General features: G+C 44.9%; 3 protein-coding genes and 1 long non-coding RNA gene across 6 annotated transcripts; 1 reads left to right on the forward strand and 3 right to left on the reverse strand.

Moving 5' to 3' along the window:
* The first annotated feature begins 18 nt into the window (after positions 1–18).
* LOC109522744 (uncharacterized) lies at positions 19–808 on the forward strand. Of its 2 annotated transcripts, none has more exons than XR_002169612.1 (4): positions 19–270; positions 354–434; positions 609–644; positions 731–808. It is a non-coding gene; the product is annotated as an uncharacterized LOC109522744 (long non-coding RNA). The 2 variants fall into 2 exon arrangements; XR_002169611.1 differs by having other exon boundaries at positions 735–808.
* Positions 809–1,153: 345 nt separating this feature from the next.
* LOC109522742 (testis-expressed sequence 2 protein-like) lies at positions 1,154–16,474 on the reverse strand. The gene is made up of 12 exons (XM_019881515.1): positions 15,861–16,474; positions 12,912–14,580; positions 12,006–12,206; positions 10,169–10,514; positions 8,389–8,663; positions 7,498–7,641; positions 6,538–6,637; positions 5,607–5,727; positions 3,903–4,025; positions 3,443–3,652; positions 3,075–3,195; positions 1,154–2,581 (listed from the first exon to the last, which is right to left on the reverse strand). Exons 2-12 carry the CDS (start codon positions 14,553–14,555, stop codon positions 2,432–2,434), a joined length of 3,435 nt encoding a protein of 1,144 aa, XP_019737074.1. The 5' UTR covers positions 14,556–14,580; positions 15,861–16,474; the 3' UTR covers positions 1,154–2,431.
* A 1,346-nt stretch (positions 16,475–17,820) lies between these two features.
* LOC109522712 (40S ribosomal protein S11-like) lies at positions 17,821–19,474 on the reverse strand. 2 transcript variants are annotated; one of them, XM_019881470.1, is made up of 3 exons: positions 19,427–19,474; positions 18,973–19,113; positions 17,821–18,006 (listed from the first exon to the last, which is right to left on the reverse strand). In XM_019881470.1, the coding sequence occupies exons 1-3, from the start codon at positions 19,439–19,441 to the stop codon at positions 17,920–17,922; spliced, it is 243 nt and encodes an 80-aa protein (XP_019737029.1). In that variant the 5' UTR covers positions 19,442–19,474; the 3' UTR covers positions 17,821–17,919. The 2 variants fall into 2 exon arrangements, with proteins under 2 accessions (XP_019737029.1, XP_019737028.1); XM_019881469.1 differs by lacking the exon at positions 17,821–18,006 and adding an exon at positions 18,340–18,457.
* Positions 19,475–21,922: 2,448 nt separating this feature from the next.
* LOC109522713 (40S ribosomal protein S11-like) lies at positions 21,923–24,281 on the reverse strand (the record flags this gene model as incomplete). Its single annotated transcript, XM_019881471.1, has 4 exons — positions 21,923–22,092; positions 22,295–22,424; positions 23,972–24,047; positions 24,255–24,281. Coding segments are annotated over 4 exons (357 nt in total), but the record flags the coding sequence as incomplete, so codon positions are not given.
* Between the last annotated feature and the right edge of the window lie 6 nt (positions 24,282–24,287).

Below are 24,287 nucleotides of genomic sequence, written 5' to 3' on the forward strand. Positions count from 1 at the left end.
CCGGAAAAGATATAAAAAACTTCCGGGTTCGTGTCCGGTTCTCATTGCAGTTTTGGCAAACCTTGCTTAAACATGCTTACGCTGGCGAGTCCGTCTGTCCCCCGGAGAGTGTTCTTAATGATCACGAATTATTTACTTAACCTTTTATTTAGTCGTTTCAATCCGAGATGACCCTTTAATTATATTTATTTTCGTAATTTGCTTAAAGGCTCATTTGTCTCGATGCGTCAGCATGAGCACTGGGCCGCATCGATTGACAAATATGTTACGGTAAGGAATTTGCTTCATCCACACAAAGCTAACCAAGATACTGTACTTACATTTTACCCCAATGCAATTTTTTCTTGGTCCAGATGTGAAAGCCAAGCCGTTGTGAAATAGTTGTCACGTTGCAGCCACGTGGCTAACCACGTGTGGAGGCCGTTCTCGACAACGTAAGTATGCGTTTATAATGCAAATACCTTTTTTTTGTTTAATGATGATTCAAGTGCGTTAGACTTCCGATATAAAATGAAGTTAACCTAAAATCTGAACAAACATTATATTTCATGCATGCGTTGTGTCTTTATGCTGTCGTCTAAATAAATCTCAATCTTCTCATGCTGCAGCCTTCGGTGACGCGGCGGATCGGGAAAAGCATAAGTGTAAGTTGTACTACTTTTTAATGAGATTTGCAAAGGTCTTTTAAAATTAAGTGGGCTTTCTATCTCCCCCCCCCCCCTCCATTCAGACAGTTTGATGTCCTGGACCCATTTGCCTTCGAAGAGCACCATACATCTTCAAATAAAGCATTTTCCCTCATCAACAATATGAGTCTCATTTGATTGTTGTTTTGCAACATGAATAATGCGCTATACTTAAAACTTGGTTCATGTTTTTGGTGGTCATGCAGGTTTAAGAAAAAGTACGTAATGCAAGAAAGGTGCTGTTTATAAGTGGAGTTCCTTGGTAGCTCTCCCAAGTTCCTCTTAAAGCATGACACGGTTGTCGTGTAATTCTCACACAAGTGACAGGCAGTGAGTGTTATTTTTCCAAAATACTTGGCAGTTAATTTCCATAAAACCGGAAATGCTTGATTGTAGACAATGTGTCTCTTCTCTGTGTTTTCCTCTGGTTATGCACAAGGAAAGTGATGCTGAGTATTACATGAATGCCCTTTTCCTCATGGTCATCTTTATCAATTATGACGCCCATTTATCGGAGCAAAATCTTTTTTTAATTGATCCACAATGACCTGAACCATAACATTCGGACATCACTGAACACAACAGCAATGTTTCTTCACAGTGCAAACAATTTGTACAACAATAATGGCACATTTTTCCCCTTTTTTTTTAAGCATGGCTGCAAAAAATGGTTCACTGTGGAGGAATGTTTGATTATTATAAAGGCACTTTCTGCCTTATACACATAACCGACACTTGGAGAAACAAAATGGCCTTTAAGGCAACTAAACATTGACAGATGAATCGTCACTTTAGTTGTGCGCACGCTACGCAGTAAACAGCGAGTTTTTGAATGGCAAAGTAAGTATTTGTTGGCTGGCTGGCTGCTGCATGTTTTCACCGTCTAGAATTCTACTGAAAAAATATGGCTAGAATCCAGATGAGCACATTTTTGACCCCCCCCCCCAAAAAAAAAGTTTTTCATATTCTGCTGATCTGACAAAATAAATAAAAATACCCCCGCAGATGACTATCAGTCTGGCAAGTACAGATTTCAAAGCAAGCACACTTTTGACATTCACCACCAATTACCCTTCAAGCCGGAGTGAAAGAATGCTTTGGCAATAAAAAACGCATCCCTGGCTTTTGAATGAAAAGTTGTTTCTAAGAAGCACGTCGTCAGGTGAATGAGCAAACTCATATAAACACATTCATCAGATTTCGGCAAAGGTTTTGGCTGCTGTGTATGCACATACTGTACATTGAAATTCGTACCACGCTCTCATTTTTAAAGTCCTTTTTCCATACGTTAAAATAAGGTTTCAGTTGAAAGCATTACAGCCTGGAACTGCATCGACGCTCACTTTTATGTCGCCATTGACCTGTCTGAATACACGTGCCAGGCACAGGTAGCAATGATGAGTGACAGAAATTTGTGTACACATATGGACACGGGAGTTATTTTCTCTTCATTCCCGCAAATATTTACCCACTCGGGTTGACAAACCTTTTGCAAACAATCGGAAAAGTCCCAAAAATAGATACTGTACAACTCAAGTTTGGTGAAGCTGTACATCACAGGTTGATGGTTCCTATTCAATCAATTTGTCAAAACGCCAATACGTACGTTTGGTAAACAGTAGACGCCCAGTCTTTTGAAATTGGCCACAAATGGATCATTCTGAGCCGCATAGACACCAACTCACCCTCGGGGGTGCGGCGTCAATGTATTGCCATGGCGAAAGACAGCGGACTCGACGTCTTCTTCATATGTATGAGACCTCAGACTCTTCAGGTTCCGGGCCCCTCAAGGCATCATTTGACTCGCTAATCGAGCTGGCATTTGAACGTGTGTCCATGGCAGAGTGCATGATGGGTAACCACAAGTCATCCATGTTTGGCATGACAAATATTTTCTGTCGGGAAGATAAAAGATGTTATGACAGGCACTGGAGTAGCACCCCAAAAAAAAACATGAAAAGAACATTTTACTCATGTCAAGTCATTTTTTTAAACTGACAGTTATAATATCAATACCAATGTGTCTGATGTATTGATGTTACATCCGCTCTGTCGTGTTGGGGTGTGCTCAAGTAAGTCTAGCAGTCTTATATTGGAGTGTGATGGACAACCGAGCTTGTGATTAATCTAAGCGGGTATTTTGCTGCAGTAGTGTGACGGAGTGCGTCAGGAGCAGCAACACACATAAAGTATCATTCATTACCATGGCTATTTATTACGCTGCTTTGAAGTGTGTGTTTGGGAAGCAAGCCATAAATGAATTGCACTGTTGAAATTTACAACCTCCATTTGCGCCATGAAACATCTGCAACGTGCTGTGTTCTCAAGTTCATAAAAATCTCGTAAGTGGACAGCAACTTCCAGAGCGCTTTGAATGTCACAGCCTACCTGAAACTCCTGATCTAGTTTCTTCTCAATCCAATCCGTCACATGGACAAGCGTGACCTCCCTCTCTCCGAGCTTTGGCCGCGCTTTGAGCTCCAGGTGAGGTGGACTACGAAAACCGTACCTGAGCACCCAAAAACGAGACATTACTGGGACACGGGACCCCCCGCCCCTACAAGGAGCTTTACAATCTGCTTCTTCCAAACATAATAATGAAAGCACGCTACTCAGGCAGACGCAAACCACTATGCCGCCATGTTGCCTGTGCTGAACAGTGTTCAAAATGTCCAAATCAGGCATAATTCTTGCAAACTTTATCCAGCAGAGGGGGCCAAGTATCCTAAAATCCAGGACCTCGGGCATGAACTTACCATATCCTGTCTGTAGGAGGCGGTGGTATGTTGACAGCAAGAGTCCCTCGACACTCCTGCACCTCCACGGTGAGTAGCAGAGGCGTGTTGGCCACCTCCTCCATCTTCTTCTTGATGAACTCTGTCTCTGTAGCCTTCTGGAAGTACTTGGACTTGGCGATCTTGTCCACAAAGCGCATGATCTTGCTGGGCCTGTGGCCTCCCACATAGCTGCTTGCGCAAAGGGAGAGGAGAGCATCCATACAGAAGCGGAAGGGGGATGTGAGCTGAGCAGTGAGTCACGTTGATAATTTATTAATGACAGCATGAACTGCTTGCTAAGCCCCCCTACGTGATGGAAAGGAGTGGGTGGTACTACGTTAAATCAGCAGTGAGTCGTCGCTCGACTGTAGGTTGGAACATTCTGTTTCAACAAATTAGTGTGGATTTTCAAATATTGTTCTGAAGGATGTTTGCTCACACTTCGCTTCCAGGGAGAACAGTTTTGTCACTGAAAAGCTCCGGAGGATCCTCCTCATCTGAGGAACCAGCACTGGACGACTCCTCGTCGCTATCCGCCAGACAATACGTGCGTGGCCTTGCCCTGTAGCATGCACAAAAACACACAGCTTGAAATAGCATGAAGAAACCGCAGGAATCTTCATGGACACACAAACCAGTTACAGTAATTGGGACATTACATCGAGTATCAAACTCTTTTCTGAGGTATTTTGCAAATTCCAAAACATTTCTTTTTCTCCGTACGCGACACAATGATGACCTGTGGCTGTTTTAAGCACCTTTTATTTACAAAGAGGCGCAGGACCGTCACAATTGGACCATTGCAGTCATGTCTGAGATTGGACAATGCAGAGATCAGACCTTACAAACAGCAACAAGCTGGGATAACATTGGCATGCGTCCTTTTTTTTTCACTACCAGCTTTCACTGAACGGCGTAGCTCAGTGGTGTCAAACATACGGCCCATGGGCCGGAACCGGACCCCAAGGAGGTTCGATCAGGCCCGAAGGATAATTTAAAAGTGAAAAAATGCATAAAAGACATGGAATGAATATTTTTAAGAGGGTGCAATTCATGGAGTATCCGCTAGGGGACACACTGTTTTGATCAGAGTAGAAGACAACATTGTTTTGATCAGGGAAGAAGACAACAGCAGTCTCAGTCTGTCACTGAGACAGACCCAACACAGCAGATGCTATCAAGGACATGTGAATACTTTATTTTTTACGCATTTAATAGCTCTCTTTAGTTTGTAAGGTGTAGGCAGGGATTAAATTTAGATTTTATATGCGCATGTGTAAATGGGTGAAAAATTCCTTTCTTTAAAAATCTCGTTTAAGCTTAAAGTGCAATCAGTGGGATCGGTTGCAATGCATATATGTGAATGATAAAAGTAAATTGCGCATTTGTCTAAGGAAATCTAAGGTGCTTCATGAAATGTTTTGTAAAAGATATGTTCATTAAATTTCAACATTTTCCGAATGTTCGTGTGCTTCTTTCTACCAAAACAAACGAAAGACATGATATATTGGTTATTTATAGCAGAGTATGGTATAATTTTAATGGTCCGGCCCACTTGACATCTACCGAGGCCGTATGTGGCCCACCATGTGAAATGAGTTTGACACCCCTGGCATAGCTGGATGGAACAAGAATACAGTACATGGTTCACCTGGCACAAGAAGCCACACTCACTACATACCTCATTTAAAAATATTTATGTCCTAGCCGTGTATTTCATACAAATATATACAGTACTTCTGATTTGACTACTGCATCAATGATAGACTACCTTCCTACCTACATACAAATTTGGGATAGGTTGCCACAGAAAGAACAGACCTCTGGTACAAAACGAGGACGCCCAAATGGCAGAAAATGAATCTCCCTCCACACATACAGTTGTTTTAGTGACCTATCAAACTCACTATGTGTTGACCAATTCCACATTGGTAAAGCGTCCGGAGAGATGGTTTCATAACAAAGGGAAGGAATTGTGGAAAATGAGATGTGACAGCCATTACGACTCCTAACAGAAACACGTCGAGCTCAATCAATTGTTTTTTCCCTGACAGCCTTTGAGCGATTGCTCTCTCAATGGTACAGACAAAAAAAAAAAAAAAGGCTTTGACTGGAGTGTGGCGATGAAAGAAAAATGGCTCACCATTCCTTGCCGTGCTCGCTGAGGCCCTCGCCCTCCTTGCCCAGACGGGCGAGGTTCATCTTGGTCTCCAGAGTCATGAGGAAGGAGCCCGTGTAGGAGACTTCCAGATCAAACCACAATCCTGGATGGACAGCGAGACGAATAGAAATCTTTTGACACACATATGTATGTGATTGAACTATTGTTGTTTGTGCCGTGCCATTTCATCACCTGTATGTCTGCCAGAAAGTGCTTTTATCCTGTAATGGGTGAAAAGGTCAGGCCTCAGACAGCTGCACTTCCTCGCTGGGTGCACTTCCCGTTTTGATCTGATTTGTATCCCGCTGTTGTTTGCTCCCATGACTGTCCTAGCTTTCCAACCGTCTTTTCAATTACAATTACAGTGAAGCCCCAAGTAATTCACGCCCACTCAAAAAGGGTTATCATTTCCGAATAAAATGGCAGAATTTTTCGACAAGGCTATGGTGCGACTAAATGAAAGGAAAAATGGCATTTCCATTCATTTTACCCCAGTTATTATGAAAAAAGACAGAAAATGATCTTGAAATCTTGAAAGAAGAGCAGCAACTGGATCGGAGGAACCCCAGAAAATGCAGAAGTAGCCAGAAGAAGAGGAGAGCTGACTACGAATTGAAATTCGTAATAATAAGTAATGGCCATCTGTTCCTACTGGGGCAGTGAGTTTCAAATCCTAATTTTTGGACTCGGATCAGAATAAAATGTACTACTTTAATGGGGAGCTCAATGTGTAAGGAGAGTGCACGTGGATCGTTTGGGGGCAAGTGGGTTCAAGTTATTTGGGTTCCTTCACTCGAAAGTGGACGCACGTGTATGTGAATAGCTAGCTAGCTAGTGGCAGCAGAATGGTCAATGAAACCCATCTCGGCAGAGAATGGATATTTTGGGTGCGAGACAGAGCTCCAGTTCCTACCTTGGTGGTCCATCGAGGGTCTGGAGGCTCCGAGAATTTTGGGAATGGAGACGCCCATGTCGAGTTCCGTTAACGTGAGCTCATTCATAACATATGGCAGCTGAAAAGACAAAAAAGTGAAGGTTTACATTTCAAAACCAAAAATAATATATTAAAGTGACTCCAAAGAACTACCAGAAAGTTGGCAGCCAGGAACAACTCAGGTTAACTTTCTCCTTTATATGTACTTTTCACCTTTTGTTATTTTTGCAGCTTGCGGCTGTTAGAAAAGTACAGTTGTTTGTTTACATTCAAACATCAGCTCGTACAGCCAACGCGAGTGACGCCACGCACGCTGCCATTGCGATCTCTCTGATGCACAACTTCACACAACATGTTGACTGTATGACAAGCGGGTCACAAGTAAGTCAATCTGAAGAAGGCTCAATCTATCCAGCCATCCATCAGGCTACAGTACATCAACAAAAAGCCAAGTCAAACTATTGATTACATTTTTGCAACAAGATGACAGTGCCAGGGCGGTGGGCGATTGGTTAACACATCCGCCCCATAGTGCAGAGGTGCAGGCTTTGATCCCGGCTCCGGTCTTTCTGTGTGGAGTTTGCATGTTCTCCCCGCCCTTGTGTGGGTTTTCTCCGGGCACTCCGGTTTCCTCCCACATTCCAAAAACATGCATGGCAGATTAATGGAACGCTCTAAATTGTCCCTAGGTGTGATTGGGAGCTCGGATGGTTGTTCGTCTATGTGTGCCCTGTGATTGGCTTGTAACCAGTTCAGGATGTTACCCTGCCTACTGCCCGAAGACAGCTGGGATAGGCTCCATCATGCCCACAACCCTCGTGAGGAAAAGCAGATTAGAAAATGGATGGATGACAGAACCACTTTTTTAAAATGAATGACTATGTTCACGCCTGCCGTATTGAAAGGAACTTTTAAAATAAACGAAAGGGTACCACCCACCCGGATCTTACTGAGCTTCATTTGAATCTTTTTGGAGACGACGTTGGCCCAGTATTTCTCTCCCAGGAAGTCCCAGAATATTCTTCCCAGAAAAGCGTTGACCCAAGCTTCTGGTTCAGCTGCCTCATCTGAGCTCCTGGGCACCTAAAGAGCATACACACACACACATTCGCAAGTAGATATGACATATGGGCGAGGAACCAGATTTAGTTACTTGAGGTATCCCCCTGCACAATGGAGCAGAGCAACTTATTTTTACCAAGCCAATCGGCTCATAACATACTGAAAAAAAAAGATGAGTGAAATACAATAAAACTATCACGAAATATATGCATTAAAAATTCAGGGACGTATTTTCTGTTGTTGTTGTTGTTGTTTTTTTTTAACAATACAGATATTAAATTAAGCAATGAAAATGAATCAAGAAGCGGATGTACCATTTCAGGTACAGCGGAACCTCCCAAGTCCAACAAGTTGTTTCATCATGTTGGTTAGCTTCCAAGTTATTCTCATTTCAGAAATGTTCCGAGTGGAAATGATGTCAAGCGACTCAATCAACTCAATTCAACATAGTATTCAAAATAGTTCATTGGCGCCAATGTCCCACAGGATGACGGGCAAAGCACTACATTTGTCTACATGGAGCTCCTCAACTCACTTCAACATAGTTCCTTGGCACCAAGATGCCTGAAGATGGCATCTTAGCAATACTTCAATGCCTTGGACCGAGTACAAAAATTGCCGGCAGCTTGGTGAGTTTTTCAGGAAATAACAGAGGACAGGATCCAGGAAAAAAAAAAAAAAAGGATACATTTGCGAATGCCGAACTGCGAATATACAGGGCTTCACTGAACCCCCCTTCAAAGTGTTCCCTGCTGGTGTGTTTCTTACCTTTTGGTTAGTTTGCGGGCTTCTGTCAGGGCTATGTCCTGGGCTCTGGGCGGCGGCCGGGCTTGTGGGTGCAGGCTGGGGGTGGACATACTTGGCCATATACAGGTTGTAGTCCAAGAGCATCTTCTGCCTCACGCCTGTGGCAGGCCCGCAGGAGGAAGCCGACGAGCTCTCTCGGTGGCGAGGCGGAGGGTGGCATAGCTCGTCACTGTTTCCGCCGTCTGCCTCCTGGCCGCCCACAGACTGGTTGCTGTGGCTGTGGGGGGGCTGCAAGGCTAACATAGACAAAGGGGGAAATTGGGTACAGGCTAAGTTCTGAGCAGTTAATATATTTGATCCGTTTTTGATTCATCCATTTTTTATTTTTAGTGGCTTCTGGAGTTGAAAGCTCGTTGTCATTGATGTGCACTGTTTGCACTCTCAACATGGAGCGAGTTCAAGAAAGAATTAAGCGTTGCCAATTTAGAAACTTTTCCTAACTTTGTAATCTTTTTCAAAAGTAGAATTCCTGCTAAGAAGTAGACGAGCCGAGCGGAATCATTATCACATTCTTTTTCGTATGACAAGAAAGCAGCCCAGTGGAAGGCCACCACAGAAGTCAATGCCACTGAACATTTTCAAATGTGCCCATTTCGGTGTATCCTCAGTTGACTGTGCCTTGAGTTTGACATTCATTCCAACACGTTAGTGCTAATATTTTAGTCGCCTTATTCATCAACATTAGAGAGAGACGGGGACATTTATATACTCGATTGCAGGCACGTGTCCACACTTCAATTGATCTGAGAGACCATTCACATGTTTTAGTGCTCCTCTTTAGAGAAGCAACACATTTCAAATGGCCTCAGCGTTCGACTATTTAACCTAACTATGATTCATTTTGTCTGTGTGTGAACAATAAAATCTATATGGCCATAATTACCGTTAAGGGGGAAAGGAAGGAGACATTTACGCCTCTTAAGTACCGAAGAGATTTGTTCATAAATGCAGTGTACATGTCTGAAGATATTGGTTGGAACTATGTGCAAAGACCGTGAACTATGTAGTACTCAATGAAGGGATATAGTTTTAAACTGTTTTCCTGATTTTTGAGGCACGGCTAAAACGGGGCCCAGGCCCGCACCTCAGACCCCGGCACGAGTCGCCCCTCGATAGAAGAACTCCAAGAGCGCCTTTCTTCACATCAGCAGTTATCTGATGCGAATGTGTTGTGCAGTTAGCTAGCTTGCTATGGCTAAACCACAAAAACACATCTTGCCCTGAGATAATCCACTGGCATGGCCACTTTCGAGTGCCTCGTTGTCACGCCATCGAAAAAAAAATACATGCCCATTTTTTTTAATCGTTCATATTTGGAGGGATTGTTAACAGCACCGTTCTCTATGCTGCATCAAATTTAGAAGGCGTAGTTCTTTTCACTTCACAGGGACGTGTAATAACACGTTCAGGAATCCTGTGCACTGGACTGCACCCAAAAACATCAGTCCTTCCCTTTAAAAGAGTCATCATCCTGATATATTGCACAGGGGAGCCCAAATCCTGTACTGTAATCCTGCTGACCCATTCACGCTCCTCGCTTGAGGGGATTGTCTTTAAACCTTTCAGGGACAGCGGTTACAACAGTAGACAGCTTATCATGTTATCAGGTTACAGGTTGCATGGAAGGGTCAAGCTGGAGTTTATGTGCAGATCTGATGGCTGGGCAGTTACACACTGAAGACAATGAGGCCTTCCAAATGTGCGTGCGTGTGTGTATGCGCATGTTGTGTTGCACACTGACCACTTTTGGGCAGACTGCCGCCTCGCCCGTCAGACTTCATCTGGGACGCGAGCAGAAATCTCCGGAACCACTCCTCTTTTTCCCGCCCCGTCCTCCCAAAAAGGTAGATTGTCAGATCCCCTCCTCCGGGCGCCGGCTTCTTCTGCTCGTCCGCGGATGCTTCGGTTTTTTCAACCTTGTACTCCACTTGCTCTGTTTTCTCACCCTGCGTTGTCAGTTTGTCCTCTTCGGCCTTCTCTCCATGGGCCTTGGACATGAAGTCATCCTGCTTGGCCAGCTCAATGCAAACAGGGTACTTCTTGTTCCAAACTCTTTTTCTCGCTAGGCTCTGTGGCATCAGGTAGATCTTTGGAGGAAGGGACATATTTAATAAAGTCAAGGGCATAGCCATCCATTTTTCACTGGTGGGTCCACATGACAGAATATTTCACTCCATAAGCGCATGTGAACATTCTCATGCTTGTATCCGCTCCGTAACTGGGAAGTCCTTCTTTATGATACCATCCACAGTCAGGGTTTCTTGAAATCAAATGCTCACAGATATTGGCCCTTTGGCAAAACACACTCATAATGCAAGCAGGATCAAGTCTATGTCAAAAAACAACATTTTGCTGAGCTTAAATTACTAGATAATGCCATCTTATTATCTGTTGCTTTGCTTTTGTGTCCTCTCATAGTTGACTTCTCGTGAAATTAATTTACTCGCTAACAGCCAATCATAGTGATCAACTATCACAGAAAGCCTAACGCCATTGTGCACACTGTGATAGCTTATTCATTCAAATCATATTTAACTCTTTCATTCCACAAGCCGTACTTGTATGTCTTTTTAAAATTAGGCCCCGCCTACCAAGGACGTACTTGTACGTCTAAGTCTTTTTTTTGCGTCATAGAGAGGAGGAGGGTCTGATGCAATCTGTGAATAAGAATAAACCGTTGCTTTGGAAATCATGTAAAAAAGCGACCAGTAGGTGGCAGTGGTGCCTCACGTGATTGAAATGCATGCTTTACAAAAAGCTCTTTTTCTCCGTTTTTTCCCCAGGAATCGCCATTTCCATGAAACTTAGCCATTTTGTAATGACGATTGATGAAGAATGGAAAAGGATAGAAACACTTTTTTTTTTTAAATTCTGTGGGCCTTGCAAGATCAGTCAAAATCCAGTAAAACGGTGGGATTGAGGGGGTTGCTCCAGTGAAAATGGCTGGGATTGAATGAGTTAAAAATCACAAAGACACAAATATCCTTCACAATTTTAAACTGAGCTTTTTAGTTGGGTTTGCTTGTATTATTGACATGTTGGGCAAGACTATGTGTGTATTTTTAATTCAGGAGCCCGTGACTGCGGATGGTATGATACACAACGACTTCTTAACCATGTTTGCTTTCTATGGGGTGAGAGTTCCCATTTTAACTCGTAGTAGGAATCAAATGGTTTTTTTTTTTTTTTTTTTTTTTTTTTTTTTTTTTTTATAAAAAAACCTTTTTTTACATTCTTTAAGAGTTTGAATTCAGGTGTATTTGTTTATTTTTTTAAGGCAGGGGTGTCAAGCTCATTTTTTGTCGCGGGCCACCTTGGAGTTACGGCTTCCCTCGGAGGGCCGGTGCAAAATCTCAACGTTATTTATTACCAATGACAATTTCACATGTTGGTACAGATTTCAGCAAGAATCGTAAAAGTTGACACACATGATTTGCTCCCGCGGGCCACATAAAATGATGTGGGAGCCGCATCTGGCCCTCGGGCCTTGACTTTGACACCCGTGTATTAAGGGGTAAAAACCTATCATGCCCTGTGTGAAAAGGTGAAAAACACTGACCAAACCATAGCTGCCTCACCTTGCTGTCAGTCAGGTCGTAGATCTTCTGGCTGATGTAGGTGACGTCGGGTTTGGGCTCGTTGTGAGTGGCTCGGCGGGAGATGTTGCGGTTTGGTTTTGAGAGTCGCAGGACGGAACCTTCGAGGCGTACGTACACTGAGTGTGTCAGGGTGGCGTGGTACATCTCCGGGTCGTAGTTGTGGATCTCGTTCATCCAGCCCTGCGATGTGGTGGGTATGCAGAAGAGAAGAAACCCAAGTTGTTTTTCAGACAAAACATGGTTGAGATCCTTGAGTAGAACAAAGAACCACCCCAAACTTCTACTTTTGAAAAATGACTAGGCATAATCTGCTTTGAGGAAACTTTTTGGCATACTAGCACCAGTGGTTGGTCGTCATTTCATTCACTGTCAGTCTTTACTGCTGCAATGTGAGCTGCAGGTCTACCCAATGCTGGCAGGTTTAGTACAGCTGTCTATACAGCTGCATGGGATTACTTTCATCTCTTCTAAAAATGTTCACATCCTCTCACGCCAGACTTGCAACCGTACTCTCTAGAGGCGAGGCCAAAGATGATCTTAGGAGCTGCTTCTGAAAGCTCTACAGTGCAGAGCGTGGTCTCCCAATAGTATAGTGCCAAATACCAAGACTTTCCCGCCCACCTGAAGGATTCAGCGCACTGGAGTAAAGGTGCACTGCTGCCTCTCAATTTGTAGCTGAGGCCTTATCAGTCCCAAAGGATGTTAGAGAAGAAAAGCCATTTCGATCAAAAACAAAAGGGTGAATTTCAGTGGTTGGAGGCGGCGTGTTACAAGATATGAAACAGGAGTCTTTGACCTACAAATGAGCTTGAAATGAGTCTAACTGCGAGACGATCACACACGTACGGCCCCGAAGGCTAATTCCACATATCGTTTTTGTCTAACCTTGAATAGGCCTGGTTCTTTGATTTCGAACTGGGACACATTCCAAGGTTCCCTCCTGTGTCTTTGCTTCCTCGTTCCCAAATAGGAGCGCCGTGGAGCTGACAGCCAAAGGACTAGAATGGCCAAGGTAAAGCCTGCAAATATCCCGTGGGCCACCGCGCATGCATACTGTGGTAGCGGAAGGACTAAGTACCAGTACACCAACTGTGTCATGTAGACCAGACCAATCCAAGGCACAGTTTCCACTTCCTCCTCCTCTTCTTCCTCCTCAATATCCACTTCGCTACACAACCCGGTGCTGCCAGTATGGAGGCCCCGGGATCCAGGGCGATCCCCGTCCGGAGTCTCCGTGTCAGTACACAAGTCAAAGTCTTCGCTGTAAAGCTCACAAAAATCCTCGTCTTCCTGACGAGCAACGAGGGCCGACATGGAGCAGCGACCTAGATTTAGCGACGGGGACCTGGCCAAGGTGGACGCGGAGGTCTGGTTGAGAGTCGGCGCCTGTGTCAGCGAGGCAAAGGAGAAGAACACGGAATCAGGTCCTCCACCGGTGAGAGTTCCTTCATCTTCTTCCCCCTCGGCTCCCTCCTCTTCCTTGATGCTGTAGTTATAACCTTCGGAGTGTCCGTTGACGGCTGTCATGCCGCTTAGCTCCGATGCGCTTGATGACAGCAACCTGGCTCGATGGGGGCCACTTCCTACTCCCCCTGCGCTGGATTCCTCGCCCATGATCTTACTAAAAAGCTGCAGGGGGTCTGACATCACCTCGGAGAGACGCCGCCTTGTATCTTCGATCTTGGCTTCCACTTCTTGAACTTTGAAGAAGGACCTACCATCTGGCGACATGGTGGGAGACGAGGGGGCCGTTTTGGAGTCTCCGCCGACCTGAGTGGCAATGATGGGGGTGGAGGACAGGCGAGGCTGCGAGAACTGTTTGAAGAGCTGCATGTTGCGAGGAGGGGGCCGCTGGGACGGCTGGACTTGTGGCTGGTGGAGAACTTGCTGAACAGACGCTTCCTGGTGCTCGGCTTTTGACGAGTCCGTGGAAAGCGACTTGACAAAAGATTTCATCAAGTGTCTGTGGCGGGCGTGCGACGGCGCCACGGTGGTCGTCGGCGGGATGGGGTCGCGGGCCTCGACGTCATTGGACAAGGATCTGACCAGGCTGAGGAAAGGTCTGGAGGATGACAGCCCGGTGGACTTGCAAGGTGAGGAGGAACTGGAGCTTGTGGCCGGCAGACTGGCCAAGGGCCGTTCAGAAGGCCACGAGGAGCTGCTGGGAGGAGTGGAACTGAGTTGAGGACTGGTGAAGCTGGGAAAGATTGTCATGGCTGGAGAAGCGGCGTTTGCGTGAGGAGTCACCGTCGTGGTTTCGGATTCAAAAACCAGCCCCTTTTTTGACCTGTGAACCTCAAGACTTCCTGCATCATCCCGTCCAGGTCTCCCTCCAGCGTCTAGTCCATAAAGCTCCTCTTCCTCATCATCCTCCTCCTTGCACAGAGCGGAGAAGTGAATGGTGATGGTGTCACGCGAGAGCGAGCGTTGAACCTGCAGCTTGGGTCCAGGCGTGTGCCGAGAGGGGGTGGCCTCGGCATGCTGCCTACCTCCCCTGCTGCTACTGCCACCGCTGCTGTCACTGCTCATCACCACCCAGCGCACGGCTCGCAGCCTGGAGGGCAACAACACAGGCAGGCCACGTTCAATAAGATGAAAACACTCACGTGGAACATGGAGGCGTGGCGGGAAAAGTGCACTCTGAAGAAACCAGTCGGGACCACGTTGGGATCCGTTGAGTTTGAGATCTGTTGTGTGTTTGTCGTAATACTGGCTTAACATGGATGTAATGAGGTAATACATAGGAATGAGTGCAATTATTTGTGGAAGGTGGAGATGATTGACACAGAGCAGGGGTGGGGAATCTGAAGCCTGCAGGCCATAGATCAGCAAACTTTGACACTGTGTTCGTCTACATAAAATAGCAGAGGCAAAAAAAAAAACAAAAAACAAAAAAAACAGCTTGGCCATTTTGCGTTGTCACCTGCTTTTGATTGCTGCTCACTTGGACAAATTCCTGAGAAGGATTTAAATAAAGGGTTAACTACAAAATAAACTGAGTAAAAAGAAACAGATTGCTTTTTGAGAATATGTTATAATAATAACTTATATGTTTTGTAAGTTATTATAAAAAAAGTTCATCTAATTTACATTTAGCCATCAAAGATGACATTATCATAAGTGTTTACAACCACTGACTCGGTCCAATTTGACATGGCCTATCGTTATATGCCAGGCTGGTATCGATGTAGTCGAATTGGAGCCTTTTTTGGGAGAAATACAGTCTTTGTCCATTTTTTTTACATCAGTGCCCCAAATGCCAATGTTTGCATTTGGAATATGGGATATATGTTGTCGGCAATAAAACAAAAATGTGTGTGTTTAAACTCCAATGTATAAATAGCAAAGTCAGAGAAACTGATGATAATTTTGCAGTGAGCTCTTCTTTTTTTCTTCAGAGCTGGACATACAATGCCATCAAGATACACTGGGGCAAATGTGGGAGTTTTGGGACATGTTAAAGCGTTCCAAAAGACCATTAGTACAATCTCAAACCCCAATCAAATCTCAGAAGAAACCCCAAAATGCTACAGTACCTAATAATACTATTTGTTGCATCATAAAAATCTAAAATGCTGGATGTCCAGCACACTACTGCACACATTCACATTACGTTAACTAATTGCCCAAAATGTGCTCTTAAAGGGAGAGAACCTCATTTTTGCCTCACATTGCACAGTGTGCTGTCGCGCAGCATCGTCAAGACTGCTTCCTTTTCACGGTTGCTAAAATTTGTATCTAATCGGGCCTACGGCGACAAACTATTACGTTTCATTGTTGAATCAAACCGCTTCATGCTGAAAACAGAAAGCGTGTCAATAACCTCCATCTCACCCTGGTTACTGCATCCTCCTCTCGGGGATGTCCAGGCCACAGCGTAGCATCCAAACCAGGTTTTTAAAATCTGCGTAATCCGAGCTGGTTCCGGACGTGATGAGCCCCACGCAGGGACTGGATCCCCCCACCATCACCACACACACACACACACACACAGATTTGGGAGGGCTGGTTTGCAGGGGTTCGAAGCGGTCCAACCTGCTCCACGGCACGTCTCTCTGGCGCGATTACGCGAGCTAAACGGAGCTGGGCTGGTTTTGTTTTGGTGAATGGGGAGCTGGTCAGCGCCGCACCCCCTCGTCAACAGTGACATTGCATTTCCGTCCTCTCCTCTTCAGCATGTTTGACGGCTGCAGGAGGACGCACGGCTGCTGCACCGACGAGGAGGCGAGCTGCGTCATGGCGCCGCAGGAGCGGGCTTCCCCTTCCTCAATTCGAGCCCCGTCTCGCCGTAACATGGACTACAATTCTGGAAAAAAAAGTCACTGAAATTAAGTTAATTCTTTGGGTTATGATTAGAAGGGCAAAAGGCAGAAATATTGTCAAAAAACTCAAATGTTTTGGTCACATTCGAGCCGAGCGAAATGCAACTACGTGCACTTCTTTTGTGTCAATGCATCTATTGGGACGTGCTGCCATCTAGCGGTGTAATTGAACATCGCAGCATGAAGGTCAACCCACTAACAAAACGTTTAGTTCATTTCGTATAGCATTTTAATCAACATCAACACATTTTGTATTTATTAACAATAATATAACTTAGAGTTATAGATGATTCAACATATAATAGAATATTTTATTTTGAGCATGAAATATCGAATACGTACATTTTAAAAATATTGCTGCACGGTAGGTTGATTTAACACTATTCATAACGGTCAAATTGACCTAATTTCTACAGGTTATAGTTCATTTTTTACAAAAGCACAGTATGACTAACTTTTGGACGTCCAATTAAATATTTAACAGCTCTGACCAGTGTTAAATACCTTTCAGTTTAGTGTTCACCACAGCACAATAATCCATGTAATTAGATAAACACAATTCTTTGGTACAGGGCATCTATCATGCCAATGTTGTGACGAACCCGCATACTTTAGCCCATCATATCTTGGCAAACTGGTAGGATTAAAGAGATTTTGGTCTATTTTTAAACACATTTGCTAAAGCCCGGTGGAACGAAAAAAGACGTCATGGACAAGACAGCTACTGTTTGTAGAAAAATATATATTTGGACAGAATAGAAAGGAAAACATACAGATGCCAGAAAAACGTGTCCGTCCGACCTTGCGCATCGTGTCTACTGTAACTGAGCTGTTGTCTTGGCTAGGCTAGTTTAGCTGGTGTCCGAGATGAAAGCTCTTTGATGTGTAACGTCCGTTGTGTCAGCGCTGATTAGTTGAAGCCAAAAGACGCACAGCAGAGAGCAGCGGACTATCGACTGCTGACTCACGCTTCACTCGAGTGGCATCGCGACAGGATGTTAGCCATGCAATTCAAATAACAAGACAACACAAAACAAAGCTCATATTAAAACAGTTTATTTCAAGGTGACATTTCTGCTGGCGGTCTTAGAAATTCTGGAATTGCTTCTTGGCGCCAGCCCCCTTTGTCACCTTGGGGAAGTCTTGGTGAGAGTCGGCACTCCCCGACCGTCAGTCACAATGTCTCCGATTGAGACATCCCTGCATTAGAGAAGGGGAAGAAAAAGAAGTTTAACAAAAAAAAATAATAATAATGAACCCAACCTTCTCTCATTGTTGGAAGAATCAAGGCTGCATCAGCAATGCCAAAAGGCGATGTCGTCAAGACTTTAACTTGGAAGACCATCGTGAGAAAAATGTGCAGAGGTAAAAATTGAGCTGGGGAAATCCAAGACTGGGTTGAAGGTACCTGAAGCATGGCGACAGATGCACCAACAGCTTCTTGTGCCGCTTCTCAAAACGGTTGTACTTTCGAATGTAATGCAGGTAGTCGCATCTGATTACGATGGTCCTCTGCATCTTCATTTTGGTCACCATGCCGAATTCAATTCACAAGCATCACTGGATAGCCTTTAACACTGACCAGAGAGAACACGGCCACGGATGGAGACATTTCCAGTAAAGGGGCATTTCTTGTCAATATAAGTGCCATCAATAGCCTGAGGGGACAAAACAGAAAAAGCATTTTAATAACTTAACTAAACAAAATGCGACATTTTAGATGGCATCTAATCACATCAGCTTTGCCAAAAGGCGTTGTCGTCAAAACCCTGCTGGCTAGGAAGACCATCGTGAGAAAAACATCACGTGCAAAAGTAAAAATTGAGCTATGGAAATCCAAGAATGGGTTTAAGGTACCTGAAGCATGGCGACAGATGCACCGACAGCTTCTTGTGCCGCTTCTCAAAACGGTTGTACTTTTTAATGAAATGCAGGTAGTCGCGTCTGATGACGATGGTCCTCTGCATCTTCATTTTGGTCACCACCCCAAATTCAATTCACAAGCATCACTGGATAGCCTTTAACATACTGACCAGAGAGAACACGGCCACGGACGGAGACATTTCCAGTAAAGGGGCATTTTTGGTCGATATAAGTGCCATCAATAGCCTGAGGGGACAAAACAGAACAAGCATTTTAATCACTGTTAATTAAACGAAATGCGACATTTTAGATGGGATCTAATCGCATCAGCTTTGCCACAAGGCATCGTCGTCAAAACCCTGTAGGCTCGGAAGACCATCGTGAGAAAAACATCACGTGCAGAAGTAAAAATTGGGCTGTGGAAATCCAAGAATGGGTTGAAGGTACCTGAAGCATGGCGACAGATGCACCGACAGCTTCTTGTGCCGCTTCTCAAAACGGTTGTACTTTTGAATGTAATGCAGTTAGTCGAGTCTGATGACGATGGTCCTCTGCATCTTCATTTTGGTCACCACGCCTGCACAACACACACAAAAAAAAAAAAAAAATCAACACTGGCTTCGAGAAGTGCGGAAAACCTCTAATCGCATCAGCTTTGCCAAAAGGCGTCGTCGCCAAAACCCTGCAGGCTAGGAAGACCATCGTGAAAGAAACATCACTTGCAGATTCAATTAAGACTTGAACAGGACTTGAAAATGGACCTCTCTTGGGGTTTTGAAGCCCAGCCCGACACTTTTGTGGTAACGGGGGAGCTTTTCTTTGCTCTGCGTGCCTCCATCGACGGCCAGAACACGCTTCTTGTTCTGGAAGATGGTCGGCTGCTTCTGATAAGCCCTCTCGGTCTGCACAAGGACAAAAGTACGCGTTCACAGCACGACCAAGTACAACGACAGGAGTGATTTTAAGACGAGCTACGGAGAACGTGAAGGTGGCTAAGCTAACCGCATTAGCAATACGGCTGCTCGCGTAGCGTCACACGAGGGTAAGCGGAGTTCCAACAGATTCCTCATCTAAAATATCTACTACACTTCTAAAAACCACCCCCAGCGCGTTCTAAGAACCGCGTGCGAATGTATATTAAATAAAATTGGGCTTGTGTATTGGTTAAAAGGTAAAAAGTCGTTTGCAACACCCAGGCCGTTTTCTCGAACATACTTGTGCATCCGCCATCTTGGCTAGCCGAGTTGTAAAGAGGGCTGAATTGGCGCACGGAAGTCGGTCAGATCCACCAGAAATGACGCAATACAACTATTATTTTTTTCTTTTCATGATTATTTATTCAAGATATTGCAAATGAATTGTTTTTGATGAATGTTTTTTTTTTCAATCACTTTATTGTAAACAGAAAACAAAACGAACACGTTATTAATACATGCACATATTACAAACATTGAGACAAAAAGAAGCCAGGGGATTTTTAAACAAAATTTTCAAATAAGGAGCATGTAGCCAGAGTCGTAACAGCTTTCTTGTTTTTGGAATTGTTAAGATATTATTCCTCTCTGTGAGTTGGATTTGAAAGAAACAATGTAGAATGCTGATGAAGGTATTTCCTGCTTACTGTGATTACAATCAGCTTTGGTACCCCCTCACCCCCACCACTTTTAGGACCCCTCCAGAGGACATGTCAACATCAAAAGAGGAACTGTTATCTCAAGTATCTGTGTTGCAGCTATTGAGGGACTGCGCCTTACTATGAGGACTATTGATCCCAGTCTCTTTCCTGAACATCTGTTTGCACACCGAAAACAATGTATGGAGTGTTGAATTTTATCTTCTTCCTCCTTGGTTGATTAACGGCCCCGCAAGTGTCTTCTGTTGCCCCTCCCCCACCCGCACCTTGGGTAAATCCCTGATAGCTGTTAAGCCCCCCCGGGAAGACCGCTTATCTCAGGATGTATGCACAGCGGGGGTTCTGGAACTTGCCATCACACCAAATGGTGGCGAGTGGTGGTTTGGTCTCACCTCACCACGCCCAACTTCTTCCAGCCACACCGGGTCAGATGACGTGTTACTTTCTTTGTTTTGGGGATTTGCATGAGAGGCGTACCTCCCCGCCTCTCATTGTCATATTGTCTCGATATCATCTCATGAATGTGTTTCTTCTACGCTTCCTGATTGAAATCTGGACCCCTCAGGAGCCCGAATCGATTCGGAAACTGCAGAAAAATAAATTAAACCCTTCGAAGGAACTGTTCATTGATTCCAGCCTGTATTTGGATGACCAACATTCTCCTCGTCCGAAATTCAACGAACACGCGGGGAAGAGGAGGCCGCTCTTCCCCCAACAGAATCCATAATAGAACTCAGGTACCGCTTTGTTTCTGCTTCAAAATTTAAGAAAAGAGGTTTTGAATTACTCCCATCTGGATTTGTGGATATGGAATTTCGCGAGAATGATTATTAAATTTATAATGAAGGTTTATTTCGTGTTTTTTCCTTACTTTTGTCGAACCCAAATAGTACATTTTTCCAGTATCGCATAAAGTCAGAGTCAATACGTTCAATAATAAATCTGGATAGAGCTTTCCAAATGTGTTGGTATACGGGCATTGCCATAACAAGTGAACCATCATTTCAGGGTACATTCCACAAAATGAGCAATCAACAGAGATGTCTTTCTTGATCCTAAGAAGATAATGCTTGGCGGGATAGTATTTGTGTATGATTTTAAAAGAGATTTCCCTTACTTTATTGGTCAGGAAGGCGAAAACGTTTTCTGCAGAGGAAGTATGTCATGCGGTCAAAGGATGCTTCCTTGCCTGCGCTCTGCGCTGATTGGTTGTTGGGGGGCGGGTGGGTTCTCACACACCCACCTCCCCCTAAAGATGTGAACGGAGAAGAAACGGATACTACATTTCCGACGATAGTAAAATGTAGCGTGACAATCAACAAACGTTGTTCAAGGAAATATGAAAAATAAATACCTAGGCATGCAGCACATAAAATGAGAAACAATAACAAAAATACAATTCCGAGGTATCGTCATAAAACAACACATTCGTACCGTACAATCGTGTGATATTTAATGTCTTCGTAATCAAATTCGGGTGAATTGTGTCCTTTTCAAGTATTCATAAGTCACGTGACTTCAGGGGTGAGTGAAGCTGGCGCGTCCGGCTGCTCACCCCCAACTTTTAGTGTTGTTACGGTTGACTGTTTACTGTATTCATACGAAAATCTTTCCACCGCAACCCCCAATCCACTCTTACTTTACACCCTCAATCGTTTTACGACTGCTTTCATCGCAGTGCCACAGCGTCCCACCCGCTCGGCTTTCAGACCAGGCCCCGTGCCATCTCCACTCCTTTGGACCCCACGATGAGGGTCAACAAGGCCTGTGTCTGGGCCATACTATTATGGACCATCCTGTCGCTCCTCCATCGACCTATGGAAGGTCTGCTACAGGACTCAGTGGCCGAGCTTCTCAGGCTCCGCTCCCAGTGGCTGGGCTCTCCTCCTCCTCCTGCTCTTACACCAGTTCCCGGACATTGCTCACCTTCCTACAAGTCTTTGGTACAGGGCATCTTTCATTCGATTGTGTCGATGTACCCAATGTTGTGACTAACCTGCATACATTAGCCCATCATACCGTGCCAAATTGGGAGGATGTTAGCCGTGCAATTCAAAGAATAAAAATCAAAACAAAGATCATATTAAAACAGTTTATTTTCAGGTGACATTCCTCCCGCCAGTGTTAGAACTTCCGGAACTGCTTCTTGTGACCAGCCGCCGTTGTCACCTTGAGGACGTTGAACCTCACGGTCTTGCTCAGCGGTCGGCACTCCCCGACCGTCACGATGTCTCCGATCGAGACATCCCTGCATTAGAGAAGGGGAAGAACAAAAAACGTGGAGCAAAAAAATAAGTAACAGAACCTCTCATTGTTGAAGAATTAAGGCTGCATCAGCAATGCCGTAAGGCGATGTCGTCAGAGTTTAACTTGGAAGACCATCGTGAGAAAAACATCACGCGCAGAGGTAAAAATTGAGCTGGGGAAATCCAAGACTGGGTTGAAGGTACCTGAAACACGGCGAAAGATGGGCAGACAGATTTTTGTGCCGCTTCTCAAAGCGGTTGTATTTGCTGACAAAATGCAGGTAGTCCCGTCTGACGACGATGGTCCTCTGCATTTTATTTTTTGCCACCACGCCTGCACGACACAAAAAAATGTCAACAGTACAATACAATCCGTGCTGATTTTTATCGCGCTTTCACAACAGCGGCAACTGTATTTAGAGAGCACTCTCAAACAGCCATCGCTGCATACAAAGTGCTGTACATGGAGCAATTTAACATGCACAACAAACAGTCAAGCAAATCGGTGTCAAAGATGGTAGAAAGCACCGAACAGCAAAACCAAGAACAAATCTTAAGTCATGCCGAGTCAAATGCCAAAGAACACAAGTGAGTTTTGAGGCGGGTTTTAAAGACGGGCAGCGAGGAGGCTTGCCGAATGCTCAGTGGGAGGTGACCTCAGAGAGCGGGACCAGCAACAGAAAAGGCTCCATCCCCTCTGAGCCTCAGTTTAGTTCTTGGTACTTCTAATAATGTCTGGTCCGCAGACCTGAGGCGACGGGCAGGTGTGTAGGGGCGGATGAGCTCAGAGAGGTAAGGTGGCGCGAGGTCATTGAGAGATTTGAAAACAAATCAGAGGATCTTGAAAATGTATGGGGAGCCAGCGAAGGGATGCCAGAGTAGGAGTTATGTGCTCCCTCTTACGAGTGCAGCTGTAACAAAGCGCTTAACAAAACAGTTAACGTAAAGTAAAATAATAAACGACACATAACATAAAAAACGGACAGTCGTGCGGTCCTATCCACTTTTCCCTCATACGCTTTGTTTGAAGCAGTTTGAGATGAAAGAGAATCAAAGTGTCCTTTCACCAGTGGATCAGAGACGCCATGCTCAAAATGCGCACAGGTCGGCGACAAGGCGAGTTTCAAAGTCAACAAGAAGCTGTAGCATCCATTGACAAAAAAAAGAGATGGGTTCACTTCTCCTGTCCCATGGAAATCCATTTCAATTCCAAGCGGCGACTCTCAGTTCCAAATACGCTCCTCTATCCTCATGCTCAACTTCAGCCGCACAAACACCGACTGTCCAACAGCGCCGATATCTCCACTGAACAAAACGGGACCGTGAAAAATGCTGCCAATTACAGGCGCAGAAAACACAAGCACCCCGGGGCTGTCCGGCACCGACAGTCAATGGCGCCGACATTCTTCCCAATCAAAATCTGTGCTGCCGAGAAGGCGCAACCACCAAGCAGATTCTTCTCCTTTGACGAATGTCGTGGCCAAAAAAAACGCTGAAAACAGTCCACATCAGGTCCGCACGACGAAACAACAAACATGACAAAACAAAAACAACAAAAAAGCAAGGTACTTGAAGAGCACTTGCCAGAGGCTGCCTACCCGGGCGCCATCGTGGGGGAGTGGGGGGTTAAAAATCGTGTACAGTGGCTCCTAGAAGCGCGGAAACACCACCATGGAAGCCCTGTCCCAACACTTCATCAGAATTGTCGTTCTGTTTTGTCCTCAGAGCCCCACAGGCTCGGAAGACCATCATGAGATGAACATCGTCTGAAGGGCAGCAACAGTTCACGGAATACAATGGTGCCGTAATGAGTGCTTCGTGTTACAAGCATGAACCGAATTCAATTCACAAGCATCACTGGATAGCCTTTAACATACTGACCAGAGAGGATACGGCCACGGATGGAGACGTTTCCCGTAAAAGGGCATTTCTTGTCCACGTACGTGCCTTCAATAGCCTGAGGGGACAAAACAGAACAAGCATATTAAGCGGTTCTGAATCTGAATCTGTGAATTAACCGAAATGCGCCATTTTGGATGGCATCAAATCGCATCAGCTCTGCCAAAAGGCGTCGTCGCCAAAACCCTGCAGGCGAGGAAGACCATCGCGAGAGAAACATCACTTGCAGATTCAATCAAGACTTGAACAGGACTTGAAAATGGACCTCTCTGGGGGTTTTGAAGCCCAGCCCGACACT

This window comes from Hippocampus comes, unplaced genomic scaffold, assembly GCF_001891065.2.
Source record: "Hippocampus comes isolate QL1 unplaced genomic scaffold, H_comes_QL1_v1.1 scaffold458, whole genome shotgun sequence".
Classification (NCBI taxonomy): Eukaryota; Metazoa; Chordata; class Actinopteri; order Syngnathiformes; family Syngnathidae; genus Hippocampus; species Hippocampus comes.

Excerpts from the sequence above, each read along its gene's own strand:
- LOC109522712 (XM_019881469.1), bottom strand. Across the intron at positions 18,458-18,972 it reads GCTTCAAAACCCCAAGAGAG|GCTATTGATGGCACTTATAT; the intron begins GTCCATTTTCAA and ends TTGTCCCCTCAG.
- LOC109522742 (XM_019881515.1), bottom strand. The coding sequence starts at position 14,555 with ATGAGCAGTGACAGCAGCGGTGGCAGTAGCAGCAGGGGAGGTAGGCAG. Across the intron at positions 12,207-12,911 it reads AAGAACCAGGCCTATTCAAG|GGCTGGATGAACGAGATCCA; the intron begins GTTAGACAAAAA and ends ACCACATCGCAG. Across the intron at positions 5,728-6,537 it reads ACCCTCGATGGACCACCAAG|GATTGTGGTTTGATCTGGAA; the intron begins GTAGGAACTGGA and ends CTGTCCATCCAG.